The sequence below is a fragment of the Pygocentrus nattereri genome, chromosome 12 (genome assembly GCF_015220715.1).
Source record: "Pygocentrus nattereri isolate fPygNat1 chromosome 12, fPygNat1.pri, whole genome shotgun sequence".
NCBI lineage: Eukaryota > Metazoa > Chordata > Actinopteri > Characiformes > Serrasalmidae > Pygocentrus > Pygocentrus nattereri.
The window spans coordinates 5,522,701-5,542,658 of NC_051222.1; the positions used below are offsets into that span (position 1 = coordinate 5,522,701).

Consider the following 19,958-nt stretch of genomic DNA (forward strand, 5'->3'; position numbering starts at 1 on the left):
AGTAATAGTGCTTTCTTACCAAACACTAGAGTAAGATTAACACCAAAACTTCAGTGTGAGTATCTACATGAATACATGTTTAACAAACTTGATTTCATGCAGAAGATTCGAGATGTTTAAGAAGCACCCTAGAGAGGCAGATTCTGCAGTTTGGTATGCCACCAGGATCATGTACAAAATGCATTCTAGTGACCTTTTTTCAGTCATGAAATCTGAAAGCACTAGAAAAACAAAATCACCTCAGAATCCTTCAGCTTTGGTGGCAATAATTAAGGCAATGTTGTTTTCTCTGTCATATATTGGCTTCTGTTCACACACACCTGCCTAATCCTTACCTGTAACCTCACAGGAATTGTACTCGGTGTCATGCAGGTAGATTGCCACATCCATTTGATCAACTCTGATTTCATTACCATTAAATTCCCAGGCAAAAGCACCTGTGAAAACGGCTTATGGATTTAAGAATTGAGAAAAGAATTTGCATGGAACTTTGTGGGGAGTCTCTTGAATCTCTTGCAAGATCCATTCATTCCCATGAGCTGAAATCGGAAACAGAGTCAACACCAGGATTCCTGAAATATATCTGCCCTAATTATAACACTACTAAAAGGTACTGTGCAGGCACACTTTTGGTCATCAATTTAGGACAATGTAAAGGTACAACTGTAAGGTACAACAGTGGTCTTAAGGTCCAACTGTGTACCTTAAATAAGGTAATGTTTTAAAATAGAAGAATTAAATAAAAGGCTTGGGGCAGGGGTGCAGGACTTTGGTCCTAGAGGCCCAGTTTCCTGCACGGTTTGGTGATTTACCTACTCAAACACACCAGATTACACTCATCCGTTAATTGCCTGGCATAGTGGGTGTGTTTGAGTATGGAAATCTCCAAGCTGTGCTGGACACTGGCCCTCCTGGCCCTGGGTCAAGGCAAGGTGTAGAGAGTCAACATAATTACTAACATATCATTTCAATGGATTATGGTACAATTCTGTTCTCAAACTAAAGTACCCTTGAGGGTACCCCATCTCGTCTCCAGGCTTTGTGTTTTATTGTTCTGTTTTAAAACATTAGGTTATGAAAAGGTACAACTATGTACATTTCACCTGGAAAAAGGTATTTAAGGTACCCAACTGGACCTTATACCACTGTTGTATCTTTGAGGGAACATTTCCATTGTTTGTACCTTGATGAGTGAAAAATGTACCTGAACACTACAGTGGCAAGAAGGGTACAATCTCAGTGAAAGTTCAGTACCTTTTTTTTAGAGCGTCATCAAGTCATAAAGTCTTGAAAAAAATCAATGCTCAATAGCCTAAACCGACTTGCACCATCAAAAATAAAAGTACTGTACACATACATTTTTATTTGTCAAGGTACAAACGGTGTAAATGTTCCCTCAAAGGTACAACAGTGGCTTTAATGTCCAAAAGTGTACCCTAAATAGGTTTTTCTGAGGGAAATGTACATAGTTGTACCCTTTCATATCCGAAAACAGAACAATAAAACGAAAAGGTTGGAGGAAAGACGGGGAGTCAGTACAACTAAGAAAATGCAACAGTAATGAAATATGGTACAGTTACATTCCCTGACTAAAGGTCCAGAAGACCTTGAGCGTAACACCCCAGTGTCAAAAGGGATGCAATCCCAGTTTAGTAACTTTTTTTGGGAGTGTAGCCCAGCAAACACTGCCTTAACTATGGCTCAACAAGAATTTGCCAGGAACTTGGGACTACCTTCTGAGGAGTTGACTCCAAGAGTCAATACCCCACAATTATTTCCTCAATTCTCAAGACATAAGCCCCTTTCAAACATGCACTTTTATGCTGGAGTGTATTGTTAACTGAATGGGAAAGCATTATGCGCTAACATGACCCAGAATTGAAAAAGCTGATATGATTGACGTGGCAATCTGCACGACAGTGCAATTCCTTTGAGATTCTAGTCAGGAGTCAAGTGTGCACAGAAGCCGATACATTACTGGGTAACAATGATGTCTTGATTAAGGACCACAACATGGCAGGTTTTGAAGGTTTCTTTGTTGAAACAAGCAGAGAAAATTTGGCGAAAAGTGGGTTTCTAATATCGTAAGGAAAAGAACTGATTAGCCAACACCGGTCCAGTTTTTGATCAAAGTGGAATTATTGTACAATGATTTGAATCTGATAAAGTTATTGCAGGGCACACACTCATTTTTATAGAAAGAAAATATAGACCTTCTACATGTTTTTGCTATTTTCAGACATCAAAACAAACAAGAAAAGGCTCAAATGCAGCCTAAAATCTATCAATCCAGAAGGCAAACTTAATTCACTCTGTAACTATGTCACTATTTATGTAATTATGTACATGATTACACTTTAATTACACATCAGAACCAGAGTAATAAACCTCTAAGGCTTAATTCTGGTCTTATCAGTGAAGCCAATATCAGCTACATCCACTGAAGGATAAAATGAACCGGTTACTGAAACATTTATGAACCTGAAGCAGCCGAAGAGAGGAAGAAATGGAAAAAAATATGTTTATGTAACGGTTTAAGAAACTATTTTTTTTCTTTTTTTTTTTTTTTTATCAACCCATCTCTCCAGAACCACAGAAGTCATGCTGAGATCAACGAAGTCCAAGAGGTGTGGAAAAAATAAAAAGCTTAATGAAAAAAAGAGTCTCTCTTGGATCCGACAAGATCAGGGAGTGTAAACCAATGATAAAAAAAAAAACATAAATAATCAAAGGAGGTCTTTCAGTGCACCAAAGGGGCTGTTTGAAGGCGGGAGTCAGGAGGAGGCCTGAACAGGACAAACCGCTTCATTAGTATGATCAGTGCAGGGATCTTTGCTTTCCAAGCTGCTCTGGAGAAAAGCCAGAAAGGCTCTGGAAGGAACGACTCAGAACCCAGAGGCTCCAAATCCACAAGACCCAGAGTATGAGTGATGTGCCGTGGATCTGAACTGAACAAACTGGGCAAATAACTCTGAATAATTACTTATGGTAAATTTCACCACAGGCAAGACACTTGAAGTGATGGAGACAGAAGTGGGGTTAGAGGACAAAGTTGATTTGGCGATGTGCCTTTATGAGCCTCTGCTCCCGACTGCAGCTTCTGAGCTCATGAACACTGACAGTCATGCTAATAATGAGCTAGAAGTAAAGCCATCAGAACACTTCAAACGAAAATGACGTTTCCAGGCACAACAGTGACTTTTCAGCTAGAAACCATGTGTTGGTTTGAGGCTGTTTGCTCTGAGAACTTACCCTGTCATGATTGGCCCTTATCACTGTGTCTTTTGCTCTGAGACCTCCCACCTCTAACTGTGATTGGTCCTGATCTCTGTGTCGTTTGTTGTAACACCCTGACCTAATTGTGACCGGTCCAAATGGTCATATAGTTTGTTTGGTGACATCCCCCTGACTGTGATTGGTCTTAATCACTCTGTCATTTGTTTTAAGACCATCGCCTGAATGTGATTGGTCCGATACATCACGTAGTTGATGAGACCTCCCCCTCCAACTGTGATTGTTCCTAATTACTGTGTCCTTTGCTCTGAGACCTACCTCTGACTGTGATTGGTCCAAATCATCATGGGATTTGCTCTGAGACCTCCCCCTGAGTGTGACTTGTCCTGATCACTGTGTTCTTTGTTCTGAGACCTCCCCTTGACTCTGATTGGTCCTGATCACTGTGTTCTTTGTTCCGAGACCTCCCCTTGACTGTAACTGGTCCTAATCATTCTCCCTGACTGGGCATGGTCTTAATCACCGAGTCGTTTGTTCTAAGACATTCCTCTGATTGTGGCTGGTCCAAATCATCATGTAATTTGTTCTGAGAACTCACCCTGGCTATGAATGATCCTAATTAATGTCTTTTTTCACCTCCTCTTGACTTTGATTGGTTCTAACCAGCATATTGTTTCTTTTAAGACCTCCTCATTGCAATTGGCCCTGTCTTTGACTGGTTCTAACATCATGTAGTTGGTTTTGAGATCTGCCCCAACTGTGATTAGTCCTAATTGCTGTGTCATTTCATTGCAAAACTGAGAGGTTTATGTTGATGTAAAACAGAAAAAAAAAGAGATTGTCCAGTCATTTAAGAACCTTAGCTTAAATTTATGCATTTGGTGCACATTTGTTCTCACCTGTAAAGGGATCTTCCTCCAATTGTAGCAAGGTTGGAGAAAACGCCAAGGTCCGTCATGTTCTCTGGCCATGACTGGATGTTTAGGAAACCTGAAATCCAGAGATTTGATCATTCTTGATTTCAAACGCATTGGCATGGAAGATTAGATCTATTAAACTTCTGGCGAACTGTGTTTGTGCTGTTTCCGAGGTGCAATACTGAAATACCCTTAAACTGAGTCTTTGGCAGAAACAAGAAGAAACAGTAAAATAACCATAACGTAGCTGCTCATGCACAGGCTGGCTTTTCTTCTATGACTGGGAAGTGAGCACACAAAAAAGGGTGGTGTATTATTTGCTAGCAAGTGCACTCTGGTTACACATGTTTTAATGATCTGCATTATTTTGGCAGATAAGTGCCTGAGAATAGGAAGCTGTGGGGAAGAAGTGCAAGAACTGTCATTGCTCTTTTTTATATTGCCGGGGTTTTCATTATAGGAATGCAGTTTCACCCCATTAGCTATGTAGCACAGTCTAGAGGAAAAGTGTAAAGTGACAAAAGGCCAGAGCCTTTAATATCCAGTAGACTTTTTCAAACAAACACATTACGGTGGCCCACATGAGGGAAAAACAACAGTAAAACAGACGGCAAAGAAAAGAATCAGTTTCAAGTAAGATGTAAAGTTAATAAAACTCACACCCACATGTGCACAGTATATTTTATGTTCTGCAATATACAGAGGATAGTACCATATTAGACTTCTCCAAGCCATGCCTTTTGAAATTACTACTGTAATTTCACAGTAACTTACGAGACAATTTACAACAATACACAGTTTACCTAAAACACAGGATGACTCTGCATCCCTGTGTCCTCCTAAAACCAGGTGTTCCCGAAGAAAATTTGCACTAGACCACTGAAACTTTGTTTATTACTGAGATTATTGATAATATAGATGCATACATATACATACATAATAAACAGACCTACTTTTTATTTTATAGCCAATAATGGATGAATCTTCATTAAAGAGTCATTAAATCTTTAGTAAAACTCACAAATACTGCACACTGGCCATAGACAGGGTCAGAGGAACCTTTTCTTCAGTTTTCTACAGTTAGCTTAGGTGCTCTATGTTAACTTTCAGTCATTTTAGCTTGTTTTCCACAAGTTCCAAAGGACGCTGGCATTTCTTAGCGATTCCATTCACATGAAGTAAATTACGGGAAATCTGTGTGACAAAGTTACCGTTACCGTGCAAAGCAGAGAGAAATAACACTGGCAGCTTCCCGTGAAACTGACTTCCAGTGAGCAAGCCTGTACAATCCTCGAACCCCAGTTTCCCAACCTGTTTTTCAAGCTGTTTAATCAATAGGTCCTCTCTAATTCTCTCTGTTCTTTTACCAAAATGCCAATTTTAACCATTTACACGTCACCATAGGGTTACTCGCCCATGCTTTGTCTGAGGAGTAGAGTGAGGTTTTATGGACTGATGAGTCTAAATCTGGGATGGAGAACACTAGGACTATGGAAAGCAGAAAATTCAAACCAACTTCTAAGACCGAACTTTGGAGGTGTGGAAAAAAAATCCCTTTAAATTTCCTTGCGAAACAGCAGAGTATCTGCTTTTGTCTTAATTACGTCTATTCATTTGCTGTTTTATCGACTTATTGTTTATCACTTTTGGTATCAAAATCATATGAAGATACCTTCGTAGTCTTTTCTGACAGAAATGAAAGTCATGGAATTTGAATCATCTCCCTCTTGTTTTCAAGAGAGTTCAATACAGTTTATACTGTTTTCACTTCTGTGCACCATTTTACTGGCAGATTCAATGCCATCAAATCATATTTTGGAAGGTTTTGTAAACAAGCCTTCCAACCCAAAAGGAACTAACCATTAAAACTTTAATTAGGAGACAAGATTAAATGACACTGTTAGCTAGCTAGGGGCAAATGAGCAGACATAGATATTTAGTCAGCAAAACAGTAGATGGAATGCCACAGCTATGCAAGGCTGTTAAATAAAAAGAATGGTAAATGGTTGGTAGAGTATAGTGGGTGACACCTTCCGTGCTGTAGACTGGGGTTCAATCCCCCTGTCTGGATATGCACCCTACACTATACCAATGAGAGTCCTTGGCTAAGACTTCTAACGCTACTTTCACCTACCTGTGTAAAATGATCAAATTGTAAGTCACTCTGGATAAGACTGCCTGCCAAATGCTGTAAATCTACATTATATATCCAAAAGTATTCAGTCACCCATCCAAATCACTGAATTCAGGTGTTCCAATCACTTCCATGGCCACAGGTGTATAAAGCCGAGCCCCTAGGCCTGCAGACTGCTTCTACAGACATTAGTGAAAGAATGGGTTGCTCTCAGGAGCTCAGTGAATTCCAGCGTGGTACCGTGATCGGACGCCACCTGTGCAGCAAGTCCAGTCGTGAAATTTCCTCACTACTAAATATTCCACAGTCGACTGTCAGTGGGATTATAACAAAGTGGAAGCGATTGGGAACGACAGCAACTCAGCCACGAAGTGGTCGGCCACGTAAAATGACAGAGCGGTCAGCGGATGCTGAGGGGCATAGTGCGCAGAGGTCACCGACTTTCTGCAGAGTCAATCACTACAGACCTCCAAACTTCATGTGGCCTTCAGATCAGCTCAAGAACAGCGTAGAGAGCTTCATGGAATGGGTTTCCATGGCAGAGCAGCTGCATCCAAGCCTTACATCACCAAGCGCAATGCAAAGCGTGGAGTGCAGTGGTGTAAAGCGCCGCCAGCAGCGGAGATGTGTTCTCTGGAGTGACCAATCACGCTTCTCCGTCTGGAAATCTGATGGATGAGTCTGGGTTTGGCAGTTGCCAGGAGAATGGTACTTGTCTGATTGTATTTTTTCCAGTGTAAAGTTTGGTTGAGGGGGGATTATAGTGTGGGGTTGTTTTTCAGGAGTTGGGCTCGGCCCCTTAGTTCCAGTAAAAGGAAGGAAGATTTGGACAATTTCATGCTCCCAACTTTGTGGGAACAGCTTGGGGACGGCCCCTTCCTGTTCCAACATGACTGCGCATCAGTGCACAAAGCAGGTCCATAAAGACGTGGATGAGCCAGTTTGGTGTAGAAGAACTTGACTGGCCTGCACAGAGTCCTGACCTCAACCCCATAGAACACCTTTGGGCTGAATTAGAGCAGAGACGGTGAGCCAGGCCTTCTCGTCCAACATCAGTGTCTGACCACACGAATGCGCTTCTGGAAGAACGGTCAAAAATTCCCATAAACACACTCCTAACCCTTGTGGAAAGCCTTCCCAGAAGAGCTGAAGCTGTTATAGCTGCAAAGGGTGGGCCGACATCATATTAAACCCTATGGATTAAGAATGGGACATCACTCAATTTCCTATGTGTGTGAAGGCAGACGAGCGAATACTTCTGACAACATAGTGTACATGGAATACCCAAATATATCCAGACTAGAGCAGCTCTGTGGTCATGAAACTGACCATGTGGGAATAGAGAATGACTAATTCAAACTGTGCATCAACAGATGTACCTCAGTCTCAGTACCTCAGCAAGGTGAACAGACAAGGTAGTTGCTCCTACCGGCCAGTGGCTGTATATTCACATCTCTACTATGATGTCTGGTAACAAGCTAATTCACTAGCTAAAGAGAAATAATCAATATGAATTCATCACTCTGTTTACAGACAGCCTCAATCCCAGTATCACCTAGAGATTTAAAAAGGCTTCACGACAAAAAACGCCTCACCTGTGATCTCTTTGACAGTGCGGAACACGTTGAGCCTCTCTGGGTCCAAAGCTCCGATGCCATGGTACATGTCTCTGTGGCAGATGTGAAGCAGGAGAGAGAGAGAAAGAGAGATCAGAAGAAGGAAAACAATAGTTGAGCACTTTCAGAGCGAGAAAGCGGTTCACCTGGGGTTAAAACCTGCGATAAATCATAAGTGGCCTCCTGAGATGCGTGGGGGGAAAAGCTTGCTGGAATGAAGGCTGGACTAATGACGTCCCGGAGCAACAAGGCAAAGTCAAACACGAAATGAGTTCTGACAATCTTTCTGCATGACAGCCGACAATGTCAGTAGAGACCGTCAAGCAGGCGACCTCGATACCGCAATGAGTTTGCACTGAAAGCTACAGCGTGTAGTATAACTTCACGTTTTTGAGACATTAGCATTTGGACAACGAAGCCCAGAGGCCCAACTAAAAAGCCCACACACTGCTGAGAAATCATGGTGTAAAATCAATTTGCAATTTGTAAAGGTGTGTAGTTTGAGATGGAGATGACAGTGAGTGAAAGAAATGGACTCCCTGGGGGGCTTTTGTAAAGCGTAGCGAGAGGTTTGTATTTGAACTATAACTGCAAATGCAGAGGTCAATATGATCTCAGTGTTGTTTTGTTTTTGTATGGTGGCAATGTAACATAGCACTGGGAAATCAAGGGCATGTAGCGGTTTTTGGTGAGGCTGTATGATCTGAAATGGAGGATAGATGAGAATGAACCCTTAGAAGCCTGGAGTTGTTGTCATTTTGCTGCACTGGTACTGGTTGTACTGAGAAAAAGTCTCTTTCGATCGCTCTTTATTAATGCCATTTCCAGTCAAAACGTTATTCTAGGACGTATTTCTGAACAGATTAGATAAAAGATAATCCACTCGCATAAGAAATGGGAAGTAGGTGGAAAAAACATTTTCAAAACCGGTGTTCAAAAAAAGAAAATGGGACTGCTAACCACCACCTGGAAGACCTGGAAGACCACCAAAACTGTCACCATCAATCAAGCTGTTCCAGATCTGAAAACATCACTGTGAGAAGACAACTCAATGCTATGGGTTTGAAAGTATGTATAAGATATGCAAAAGAAAACAGAGAAAATGTAGAAATTTTGAAAATTAAAAAAGAAAACGTGCAACCAACTTTCAAGACTGAACTTTGGAAGTATGGAAAAACATCCTTGCAGATTTATTTGAGAAGTGAGTGTCCTGAAAAGATTGGATGCTGAAATAAAGGTAAGGAGTGGAAACACTAAATACTGAAAATTGATGCTCAGTTTAGTTGTGGAGGTTATTCTGTAATTTCCTGTTAAATATATTATAAATATATTATAGATATATTTAACCCCTTAAAAGTTCAGGTCCCACCAGCAGGCCCAAAGTTTTTTTTCTAGAACCAAAGAATAGCTTAGTTAGTTGGCACCGAAGTCCATGTAGTTAGAACTTAATGCAGAATGATTTGTTTATAATTTTGCTGAAAAGTGATCCCTGACTTTTGTAGAAGACTGTGATTAACCATGTTGTTAGCTACATGATGAATTATTGATGTCACCTACATTGACATATTCAAGTCTGCACTTCTAACTTGTGTCTGTTTGTTTCAATCTCCACAGTGCAACAAATATGTCCTGAATCTAAATCTTGTTAAAATGTAGAATATTTCTCATTTCTCAATATTTCTCATTCTCCAAAACTGCCATAAAATGCCAGGTTATAGCTTGTGACTACACATGGGGACAAAGATGTTACTTTTTCGAGACATGTCCTCTGGTCTAATGAAAACGACTGGAACTTTTTGGCCACAACAGCCATCGTTAGAAAAGCTTGTAAGCCAAAGGACACCATCCCAACTGCGAAGCATGGGGGTGGCAGCATCATGCTGTAGGGGTGCTTGGCTGCAGGAGGGGCTGCTGCACTTCACAAAATAGATGGAATTATGAGGAAGGAAAATAATTAAATTTATACTAGCCATTTTATCTAAAGAAGTTGTCTTATTCCACTTGCAAATCATTTTAATTTCGAGCATTATTTCCTGCAATAAGCAAAATTATTTGCCAATAGAATGACGTTTTTTATTTAAAATAGAACATATCTAGAAATAAAGTACATTGTCTTATAATACACTTACAACAATTGCAAAATTCAAAAACTTAGAAACTGTTTAGAATAAAGACTAAGTAAGACTAAAATGGCTTGTAAGGTGAAAGGTAAGCGCTCACCCTTTAATCCCAGTGATGAGGAAGATCAGGTTGCCATTGATCTTGGTGCAGTTGACAAACTTGTCAATGTTGCTGGAGTCCACCGTCTGGGCCATCTGTAAACTGCCTGTGCCGATGCCATCGCACACTGTGAACCAGACATAACACAGACAAACAACACGCGACGTAACATTCTGTAGTGCATTCCTCAGCCTCATTGGTTTGACAGAATTCAACTAGTTCAGATTTGGGGATCAAAAAAATTGTCAGTTCAGCTTCTTTTGGCAAAGTTTTAAATTACATCATCTATTTGACTGTAAAAAGACAGTTACAGCCTCATATGACACCCACCTTTTGAATGTAGCTCATGAAATATGAAGGTTATGAAGAATATGACGAAATGCGTTTTGGAACCACTGGTGGCCCCAAGGAGCTAAAGAGGTTAAATGAATGTGGCTAAATGTAAAGTTATGACTTCAATTGTATCAATTTCAAAATGTGTCGTCATTGTGAATTGCAATTATTAATTTTCACTTAAATGTCTATATGTAAGATAAAAAAGCAATGTGCTAAGTCATGGCTTTGCTGTTTACTGAGTTTGGCTCGTTAGTTCAGCCAGTTAACTTGTAAAATGTCTTTGAAGAAGAAGGAGAAAGAGTGAAGCCATTTCAAAATTTGATTATATTGCGAATTGCCATCATTCATTTGGTTTTAAACTCTATAACCTCTGTGTGCTGTGGAAAAGATGAAGATAAAAAGCTTGAAGAAGAAGCGAATGTAAGTGATATTTGGCAGTGATATGACCCAGTTTACACTCTGAAATATTAATCCAACATCACTGCCTTTCAGTTCTTTGACTGTTTTACTTCATTCTTTCTCTGAGGCCAACGAAACTAAGCTTCATAAAGTGAGTACTGAGATGGATAGAAGGGTATTCATTTATTCAGACTTTTTAAAAAGTATGTTACAAAGTATGATCAAATACAGTAGTTACTTTTCTAACTGTGAAATTTGGCAAAGAACCGAGATAAGGAACTGTGCAAAAGTCTGAGACCACCATTCATTTGATTGATTTCCAGTCAAAATGGCAAGTTGTTCATGGAGATTGTCAGGAGATATTTCCTAGGACATTAGATATAAATCACCACAATGGTCACTATCAGATAAATAGGTTCTTCATAGTAGCTTTCATCTTTGCAAGCTCAATCTGATATTCAGATGTGTTTCTGTCCACCCTTCTACTGTGAGCCGACAACTCAGCGCTGTGGGTCTGAAAGGATGTGTAGCTGTCAAGAAGCCGTTGATAAGAAAACTAGTGGATTTGCAAATCAAGCAAAGAAGCTGCTAGTCTTAAATCAATGGACTGGACAACCCAGAGTTCAGACCTCAACTTCATCGAGTGTGTTTGGATTACGTCAGAAAATGATCAACCAACTTCTAACAGTCTGACAGTATGTGAGTGAAGTACCCCTAAGCAAGACACCTAACCCCCAACAGCTCCCCAGGCACAGTGGACAGGGCTGCCCTCCGGGCAAGTGTGTTCACTGCCCCCTAGTGTGTGTGTTCACTAGTGTGTATGTGGTGTTTCACTGCATGGATGGGTTAAATAAGGAGGTCCCCGTTGTGGGACTAATAAGGGTCACTTAATCTAATCTAAGACTGAACTTTGGAGATGTGTGTCCAGGTGTCTTTGAAATACTGAAAGTGAGTCTCCTGAAAAGAATGGAAGCTGCAATAAAGGTAAAGAGTGGACAGAGTAAATACTGTCTGAATTACATTATATTTAGATGTTGAGGCTTCTGTGTAATCTGTGTAATTACCCAGTTTGACTGGGAATTCAATAAATGAGTCCCTGTCTTGCACAGTACTGTATGACAGTTTCCTTGACTAAGAATAGGCCTAATTCTGGAATGAACTGGATTCCAATGGTGGCATTGCGATTTAGGCCAAGAATAGGCTTAATCCCTGTCCAGGAAACCTGACCTTCACCTTGTGACCTTCACCTTTTGGGCAGGTGCTCTGTAAAATGGGTTAAGAGGAAAGCTGTTGGTAGTAAATGACTATGAATAGTGGATCTTCACCTTTTGGGCAGATGTCAGTGCACGGGATGCACATTTTGATGCGGTTCTCCTCCACCTCCATCTTGTTGCTTGGGCAGGCTCGCACACAGGAGCTGTGGTCCACCACAAAGTTATCTGTGGGTGAAGGACCATTTTAAAAAGAGAAACACACTCATCATCCACTTTAGAATGTCCTGCATTGTACATCTACTCACTGAGCTCTACCTTTCTTATAGGTCTACCACAAAGCTGTGCAATTACAACCCATCTGTTGATCCATAATTTGTCAGCAACAAATCACTGGTCAGTTTCTGACCACAGGATTGCTGTTCACCAGATATTATTTGGTTGGTGGACCATTCTTAGCACAGCGCTGACGTATTTGTCAAAAATTGTTCTCAGGAGCGATGCCAAAGAGGAACCACGTTGGGTTTCCTGAAGAACTTTTCAATGGATGGCTCATTTAATATAAGTGGCTCTATTTTTTGTTTCCTAGAACCAATAATCTTTAAGCCAAGAAGCATTTATGAACCTTTATTTGTCAAGGGTTTTAGGCAGTATCACTGCTAGTTTGAGAGTGGTTCACCATTCAAATATATCCTATGAATAGCTTTGTGGTCAGAAACTCACCACTTATGAAAGGCTAGAGCAGAGGTGGGAAACTGAGGGCCAGAGTCCAGCACAGTTTGGTGATTTCGCTGCTCTAGCGCACAAACAAAACCTGGTAATTAAACCCTAGTGCTGAGTTAAATGAGGTGTGCTTGAGTAGGAAAATCACCAAACCGTGCACGAGTCCATCTCCCCGGGAGCAGAGTTCCTCACCCTTTGGCATGAATGACTAACACGAACTGTGCAACAACTGATGGGCTACCGTTTTGAACTGTTAGCAGGACTCGAGGCAGATTCTTAGAGATCTAGAACTTGTTGTTTAAATAAAAATCTTAATTTTAACCAAACTCACGTGGGCATTTCTTGACGCAGAATGCTCCATAGGTGTATTTGGCTTTGGGATTGTGCTCCAGCTGGAAGGTCGTTGGGTTGTAGACAAAAGGTTGGGGACACTGCGTCACACAAGCCCCACTGTCGTTGAAGTTGGTACAAGCCTACACCACACAAAAGGCAAACAATGAACAGGATAACATTGGCGCCACTTGGCTTGGAAAGAGTTCAGGATGAACAAATCATATTTAATCTAAAACGGTCTCTCTCGTACTTCATTAATCGCAGTTGCGGCTGACGATTAAGAGTTTATTTTGCAGCGAACTGTGACCTATTGTTCAATTTAACTCCATGCACCAGCAGAAACTGAATAAAATTGGAAAAATTGATCCAAGACACCATGCAAAAGGGTGAAATGCTGTTCTAATTAAAAGTCCTGGCAGGTATACAATCAACATCTGTGAACAGTAATAACCAGAAGTAATTGAAACTCCTAAAGCTATAAATAATAACCACAATATTTCCACAACAGTTCTGGGAAACAAATGGACCCATTTTAAAAACTACACTTTCATAATACAGATAAAATCTATTTTATCCTATTTGCCTTCCCTCGACTGTGAAGTTGCTAATATTAAAATCATACATTTTCTATGCAGTTAATTGAGCTTTTTTCAAAGGAAATATGGTTACAGAGGAACTAACCAGCCTTCATAGTCCTTTAGTTAGTTACTTCTCTGGCATTTTCTATAAAAAAAATCTAGATCTTGACTGCATTCAGACACATATGTGTGAACTATATAATGTGTAGAAAACTGTGTCTGTTGCATAATAAAGTCAAGTTTGTGTATAAAGAACATTTAAAAACAATAAACTGATGTACATTTAATTGAGAAAATTAGAGAATATAAAAGGCCAATGTAGGACTTAGGACTATGTAATATGTAACTATGTAACTAATATAGTTAAATAAAACTAAACTAAAAAGAATTACAATATAATTTTATAAGGCTCAAGAGACAAATATGAAAAAAATCATAGACTAAATAAAAAAACATAGGCCTTTCTGCCCATATCATGAAGTCTGATGCAGTATGTAAACCTATGCATGACAAACAAGCATAAAAACAACGTTAAAAAAAAAGGGTCTGTAATTTCTTTGGTTCATTTTTTGTTTTGAAATAATTATCATGCTTGTCGTATTAAAACTTTGCAAGTATTGGAGTGATACTCTTATTTCATTGTTAAGCTCTGGTTAGAAACCAAAGAGCTTAAATGCTGCAACATCCAATTGAAAATTGTCCAACTGTAATTTTTTTTTTTCTCTGTGGTACCCAAGTTGATTCAGCCAAACAAGCCTTCCCATTGGTTAGGACTTCAGGAGCTGACCTAAAGATCTTAAATCTTATCTACCAATATAATTAGGAGGTGACAGTGGAATCAACCAATCATGTTTTGATTTCCAACTGGTAGGGCCAATTCTATGAGGGAAGTCATCACTTTAGACCTTATGAAGTCCTAGATATCTCACTGACTGTGAATAGGAGCAGCTGTCACAGCTGGTTTCAAGTAGTTGTTAGGAATGGAAAACAGTGGAAGTTCTATGCCAGGACATTGAAGTCACTGTGAACCTGCTACAAGGTAAGATACATGCTCATGTCCATAAGAAGCTTCAAAGGTCCTGCATATATTAATGGCCAATAAATGTTCAATCACCCCAGAATTAGTGATTTCATAGTTCTAGAAAATTACGTTTAGCATCGTAGAGGCGTTTTTGTTTGCTCTCTGGCCAAACTGAGGGCCTAGTCACAGATCTCCCCTGCTAAACCCACAAAAAATACTAGAACGTGTAGAACTTGAGTGCTTTTAAATAAAAAGAGGTAAAGAGGTAAACTGTTACACCGCAGAGGTGCAACCACAGAAGAGTATAGCACACTACAGGATATCTGTGGATACCAATGCTGTAGGACAGTTTGAGAAAGATGACCTACAAAGCAGTCGGTGTCTTTGGGTCCGGAACAGCCTCCAGCGCACTCTCGGTGGCAGCAGTCGCTGACGTAGGGACCGAAACAGCGGCCGTCACACTGCTCAGCACAGACTGTCTTCGTCACTGAAACACAAACACAGCCTCACAGTTAGTGCACACATCGTCTGCACTACTGTGACCCCCACACTCGCTATATGTCCACTGTTATAGGTCCCTTCCCCATTTATAAGGGTATTATAGGAAAACCTTCAAGAAATACTAGGCATTAACCGGGTAAGTATGTGATATAAACTCCACTGTACTCAAATTATTTTGGGTTAAATAGTACTTGGTAGTTATATGTATATATTAAGTGCAAAGAGTCTTAAATTTTATAGCAGTACAGTTTCGGTACTTAATGTCATTGTTCTCAAATAGTTACCTAGTATTTAGGTGTCATACTTATAGGTATAGGAAAATCTTCAAGACAGATGACTTTAAAGACGTTAAATTCAAAAAGGGCGTATATTTTTGTACTTTTTATCATTTTTTGCATTTCTATTTTTTATTATTTGCATTATTTTCAATTAAATATGGGGTTTAAATGATTTGCATTGTGTTTCTATTTACATTCTGCATTGTGTCCCGACTTTTTTGGAAATGGGATTATATGTAAATCCTTGCTGGAATTTCTAAAGGATTATAAGGATGAAAAAACGTCAATCATTGTAAACAACATACAATTAATGATTGTATTTCTACTCAAAATAATTATTGATTATTAATATTGTTGCTTGACTGAGAACCAGAAATATCCAGCCAACACAACAGTGCTGAGAATGACCCACCACCCCAAATAGTACCTGCTCTGTGGTGTTCCTGTAGGGGTTCTGACCACTGAAGAACAGGGTAACAAAGTATCAGAGAAACAGATGGACTACAGTCTGTAACTGCAGAACTATGGTAAATAAAAGGCCAAGATCACACGATGCAATATATTCCATTATTCCCTTTTCAAGTGGGCTGTTATTTGCCTCTCCAAACGGAATGAATCCGTCTACTAATCTGAAGTTTTTATGCAATTCGGAGCCTCAACTAATTACAGTGTAAAAACTGAAGTACAGCACTCCGCCGGTGGCCCAAGAGGCGCAAGTGTTGACTCTTTTTCAGCTCTCTCCCGCCCTCTCTTCTCTTTCTCCTACCTCTTCTCAACCTCTCTCTCTGTTTTTCTCAGTTTGAACTCAGTCCTCCCTCTGTAATTATCGCCCACGCAGCGAGCTGCATCACCCAGCGGGTTATTCTCCTAGCCAAGGGTCAGAGTCCCCCTGACCAGCATGTGGGAGAATGAGAGATTGCACTTTTTTTTACCCTTTTCGATCTCTCTGGTAATCAAACTCAGAATCTAAGGCTTACCAATATCAAAAAACCCCAATCTTTTTGAAGGATGAAAGGCAAACTAAAACTAAACTTCATTAGAAAGAATATTTATGCAGATACCAGAAAAAAACACACAAAAAACAAGCCTGAACAAAACATGTGAGGAGAGACACAGCAAACACGATTCCAGGCCTGATTGTTTAGTCTGACACTGACTGGGTCGTGCGTGTTATGTCTGTTATACAAACCTTTCTTTTATCCTGCATTGTGTTCTGCGGCTTTCATGAGCCTTTTCAGAAACGGCCTGGGGCTACAGCTTAATGAACATCAAACTGCTTTCCTCAATTATTTACCAAAATGAAGCTACTGGGTGTTTTTAAAAGGTAGGTACTAAAAGCTCAATCAACTTTTATCTTTCTTTATGCGCTCCAGAACTACAAATGGGATGCTGTTCCGAAACAAAATGCTGAAAATGCTGCATAAAAATAATAATGATGCATAATAGTGGAAAATTTAAGTATCTGAAGTAATAATGGTGACTTAAAGTACCTGACTACTTCAGGCTATGACTGCTTTCAAACCTCGTTCATTCCCACCAAGATTTTGGGTATTTGTGACTTTTAGTGCTTTCATTAGCCTATAACATGCAGATTTAACCCCTTGAATATATTCAGTAACACTCTGTTTAACTGTTCCTAGACATTAACCCATTAACCAGGTAAGTGTGAGGTACAGTTTTTAAAATATTGCGTAATTGTTTGGGTAACATACTGGCAAGATCCAATACGCTGAAATGCCCAACAGGTTCTAGCCATTATCTGGGTAAGTAGTAGTGGTGCAGTGGTATAAACTCCACTGCACTCAAATTATTTTGGGTTAAATAGCACTTGGTAGTTATATGGCAAAGTACAAAGAGTCTTAGATATTATAGCAGTACTGTTTTGGAACTTATTATCATTGTACTCAAATAGGTGGTTGGTTGGTGTAGTGGTTAACACCTTTGCCTTTGGCAAGCATCCTACACTATACCAATAAGGATCCTTGGGCAAGACTCCTAACACCACCTTGGCCTCCCTGTGTAAAATGATCAAATTGTAAGTCGCTCTGGATAAGAGCGTCAGCCAAATGCCGTAAATGTAGTAACCAAGTACTAAGATGTCATTTCCCTGGTTAATAACTAGAATACAGAGACCTGTAAACGAAAGCATTACCAAATATTCTCAATAAAATGTATGATCCTACTCATGTTGCATGAAAACTTAGACGTTTAGCATCTACATGTAGAGCAACAGTAACAAAGAAAACCCTTCTTGATCTTTACTTCTGTAATCTGAACTCCTCTGACTGACTGGTTTAATCAGGCAATACAATCAGGTCGCTGAAGTCTGGCCCAATCTATGAAGAACATCTTACGTGGTCCATGTAGTAAAATCAAATGCTTATCTGACATTACGAACAACAAAAACAATCAGAGTCTCTGTAAAGAGTGAAATGTAAACAGGCAGATTATGCAGACAGTGCACAAAAGATGGTCCCTCAAGGGTTCTTCAGTAAAGAAAATGGTTCTATATAGAACCATGAACGCTTAAATAACCGCTTGCATGATCTTGGCATCATGAAAGTGTTCTTCAGATTGATACAGAATATGTAGAAGATGGTTCTACATAGAACCTTTCTGGAAGAAAAAGAAAAACTTTTCCATATAGCACCCAAAAGGGTTTTTCCATTGTGAGCTTGTAATAATAGAAGAACACTTTGTGGTGCTAAATAGAACCATATTTAAGACATTCTCCCTCAATCCAAAGATGCAAATCATGCAACAGGCTCTTTGAGTGTCCATGGTTTTATATAGAATTATTTTCTTTGAAGAACTGCCTTTTTTAAGAGAATACAATTCTAAAGTGTGGCTAGAAGAAGAAGAACTTGCTTTGAAAGTGAATTCCCTCATTTTGGTGCAAATCATCGTAAAAGTGCATTGCCACCAGCAGCGAACTGAACTAGGTTTCACCTGGAAGTCAAGCTTTCACTGGTGTGCACCTAACAAGGTACAGTGGGCTCTAAAAGTCTGAGACCATGCTGTAAATCTGGAATTTTTAAAGTTTCTTTTGCAGTTCCTGCTGTCATTAAAGGAAAAGTGGGACGTCTCCAATACTAAGAAATTCTTGAAATAAAGGATTTAAAAAATTTGACTTTTCACTCAACTTGTTACATTAACAATAACATCTGCAAAATATAAGCATTTTTCTTAATGGTCTCAGATTTTTAAACCCATTTTCCATGTAAAAGTGCCATTAATGAACATAAAATTGACTTTTTTTTTGTAAAGGTTCTAAAGGTTCAAGCGAACTACAAATGAGATGTTATATGGAAGCACAATCTTGCAATAGAAAGAAAATAAAGTGAGTTCAGGTTGTAAAATAAAGGTAATTGACCAACTGCACTTTGCAGCATGCTTGTTTACTGAGCTTTTGCAAGGTTTAATACTTACAGGTCTGGCACTGGTCTTCTTGGTGACCCCAGCAGCGTCCATTACAGGATCGATGACATCGCCTGCCTGTGGAGCACATTCACCATCATCAGTGATTTCTTCCACTGTTATTACGAACAACTAAAACACAACATAGAAGAAGGAGACAAATAGATTTGTCTCTACTACAAATCATATGTATATGACTGGATTGGACAGATAATCATCCTGAAGGACAAAGTAGAAGGAGGTTGTTGGTTGTTTTCTCCCAATAGGCTCTTTGATAGGTTTTGTTATTAAAGACATAATCAGGCTTGTGCGATGTTTCTATATCTCAAAATCATTTCTCATTTGTGCAGAATGCTGCACACGTCCAGGAGACTCGAAAAAATGACCAGATAAACTGGTAATAAAGGTTAAAAGGTAAACAGCAACAACAATAATAACTAATCTTCTCCTACTATTACAAACCCAATTCCCAAAAAGCTGAGACAGTATATGACTGCATTCAATTGAAAACAGTAGAAAAGCACATTTTATACTTTACATTATGAACTTAATTATTTTTATTCATTTTTATTTTTTTGCAAATATGCACTCACATTTAAAATTTGATGCCTCAACCCATCCCAAAAAAGTTGAGACAGGAACATATTTAATGGCACTTCATAATTGATAAAGGACTGAAGATACAAACTGACCCAGTTATGAAAGTGGAAATTTTTTTATTCAGTTATACAAGTTTTCAGGTGTGCAACTTTACATGTATTTTGATTAATACTGCAAGATGTTTTCAATGGAAGACCATTCAGGGCTGGAAGGCTAGTCTAGCACTCACACTCACAGATGTCACTTGGTCTTGTCATGTTGAAATAAGCATGGATGTCCTTGAAAAAGATGTGGTCTAAACGGCAGACAGATGCTCATTTTTTAACTTTATCCTGGTAACAGTCTGGATGGTCCTTTTCTTTTATGGCCTACAGAAACATTTTTTCATAAACATTTTGATTCATCAGACCACAATACATGTTTCCACTGTGGATTAGTCT

The 19,958-nt window shown here is 39.4% G+C and overlaps 1 protein-coding gene across 2 annotated transcripts in view; it reads right to left on the reverse strand.

Annotated features, from left to right (window-relative positions):
* si:ch73-383l1.1 (receptor tyrosine-protein kinase erbB-4) overlaps positions 1 to 19,958 on the reverse strand; it is a 323,429-nt gene that overhangs the window by 75,861 nt on the left and 227,610 nt on the right. For both annotated transcript variants that reach the window (XM_017719311.2, XM_017719313.2), the window contains 7 exons: positions 18,931 to 18,996; positions 15,091 to 15,209; positions 13,122 to 13,263; positions 12,182 to 12,295; positions 10,122 to 10,248; positions 7,881 to 7,954; positions 4,134 to 4,224 (listed from right to left, as the gene is read on the reverse strand). In XM_017719311.2, coding sequence (XP_017574800.1) covers positions 4,134 to 4,224; positions 7,881 to 7,954; positions 10,122 to 10,248; positions 12,182 to 12,295; positions 13,122 to 13,263; positions 15,091 to 15,209; positions 18,931 to 18,996 — 733 coding nt within the window. The remainder of the gene's footprint in view (positions 1 to 4,133; positions 4,225 to 7,880; positions 7,955 to 10,121; positions 10,249 to 12,181; positions 12,296 to 13,121; positions 13,264 to 15,090; positions 15,210 to 18,930; positions 18,997 to 19,958) is intronic.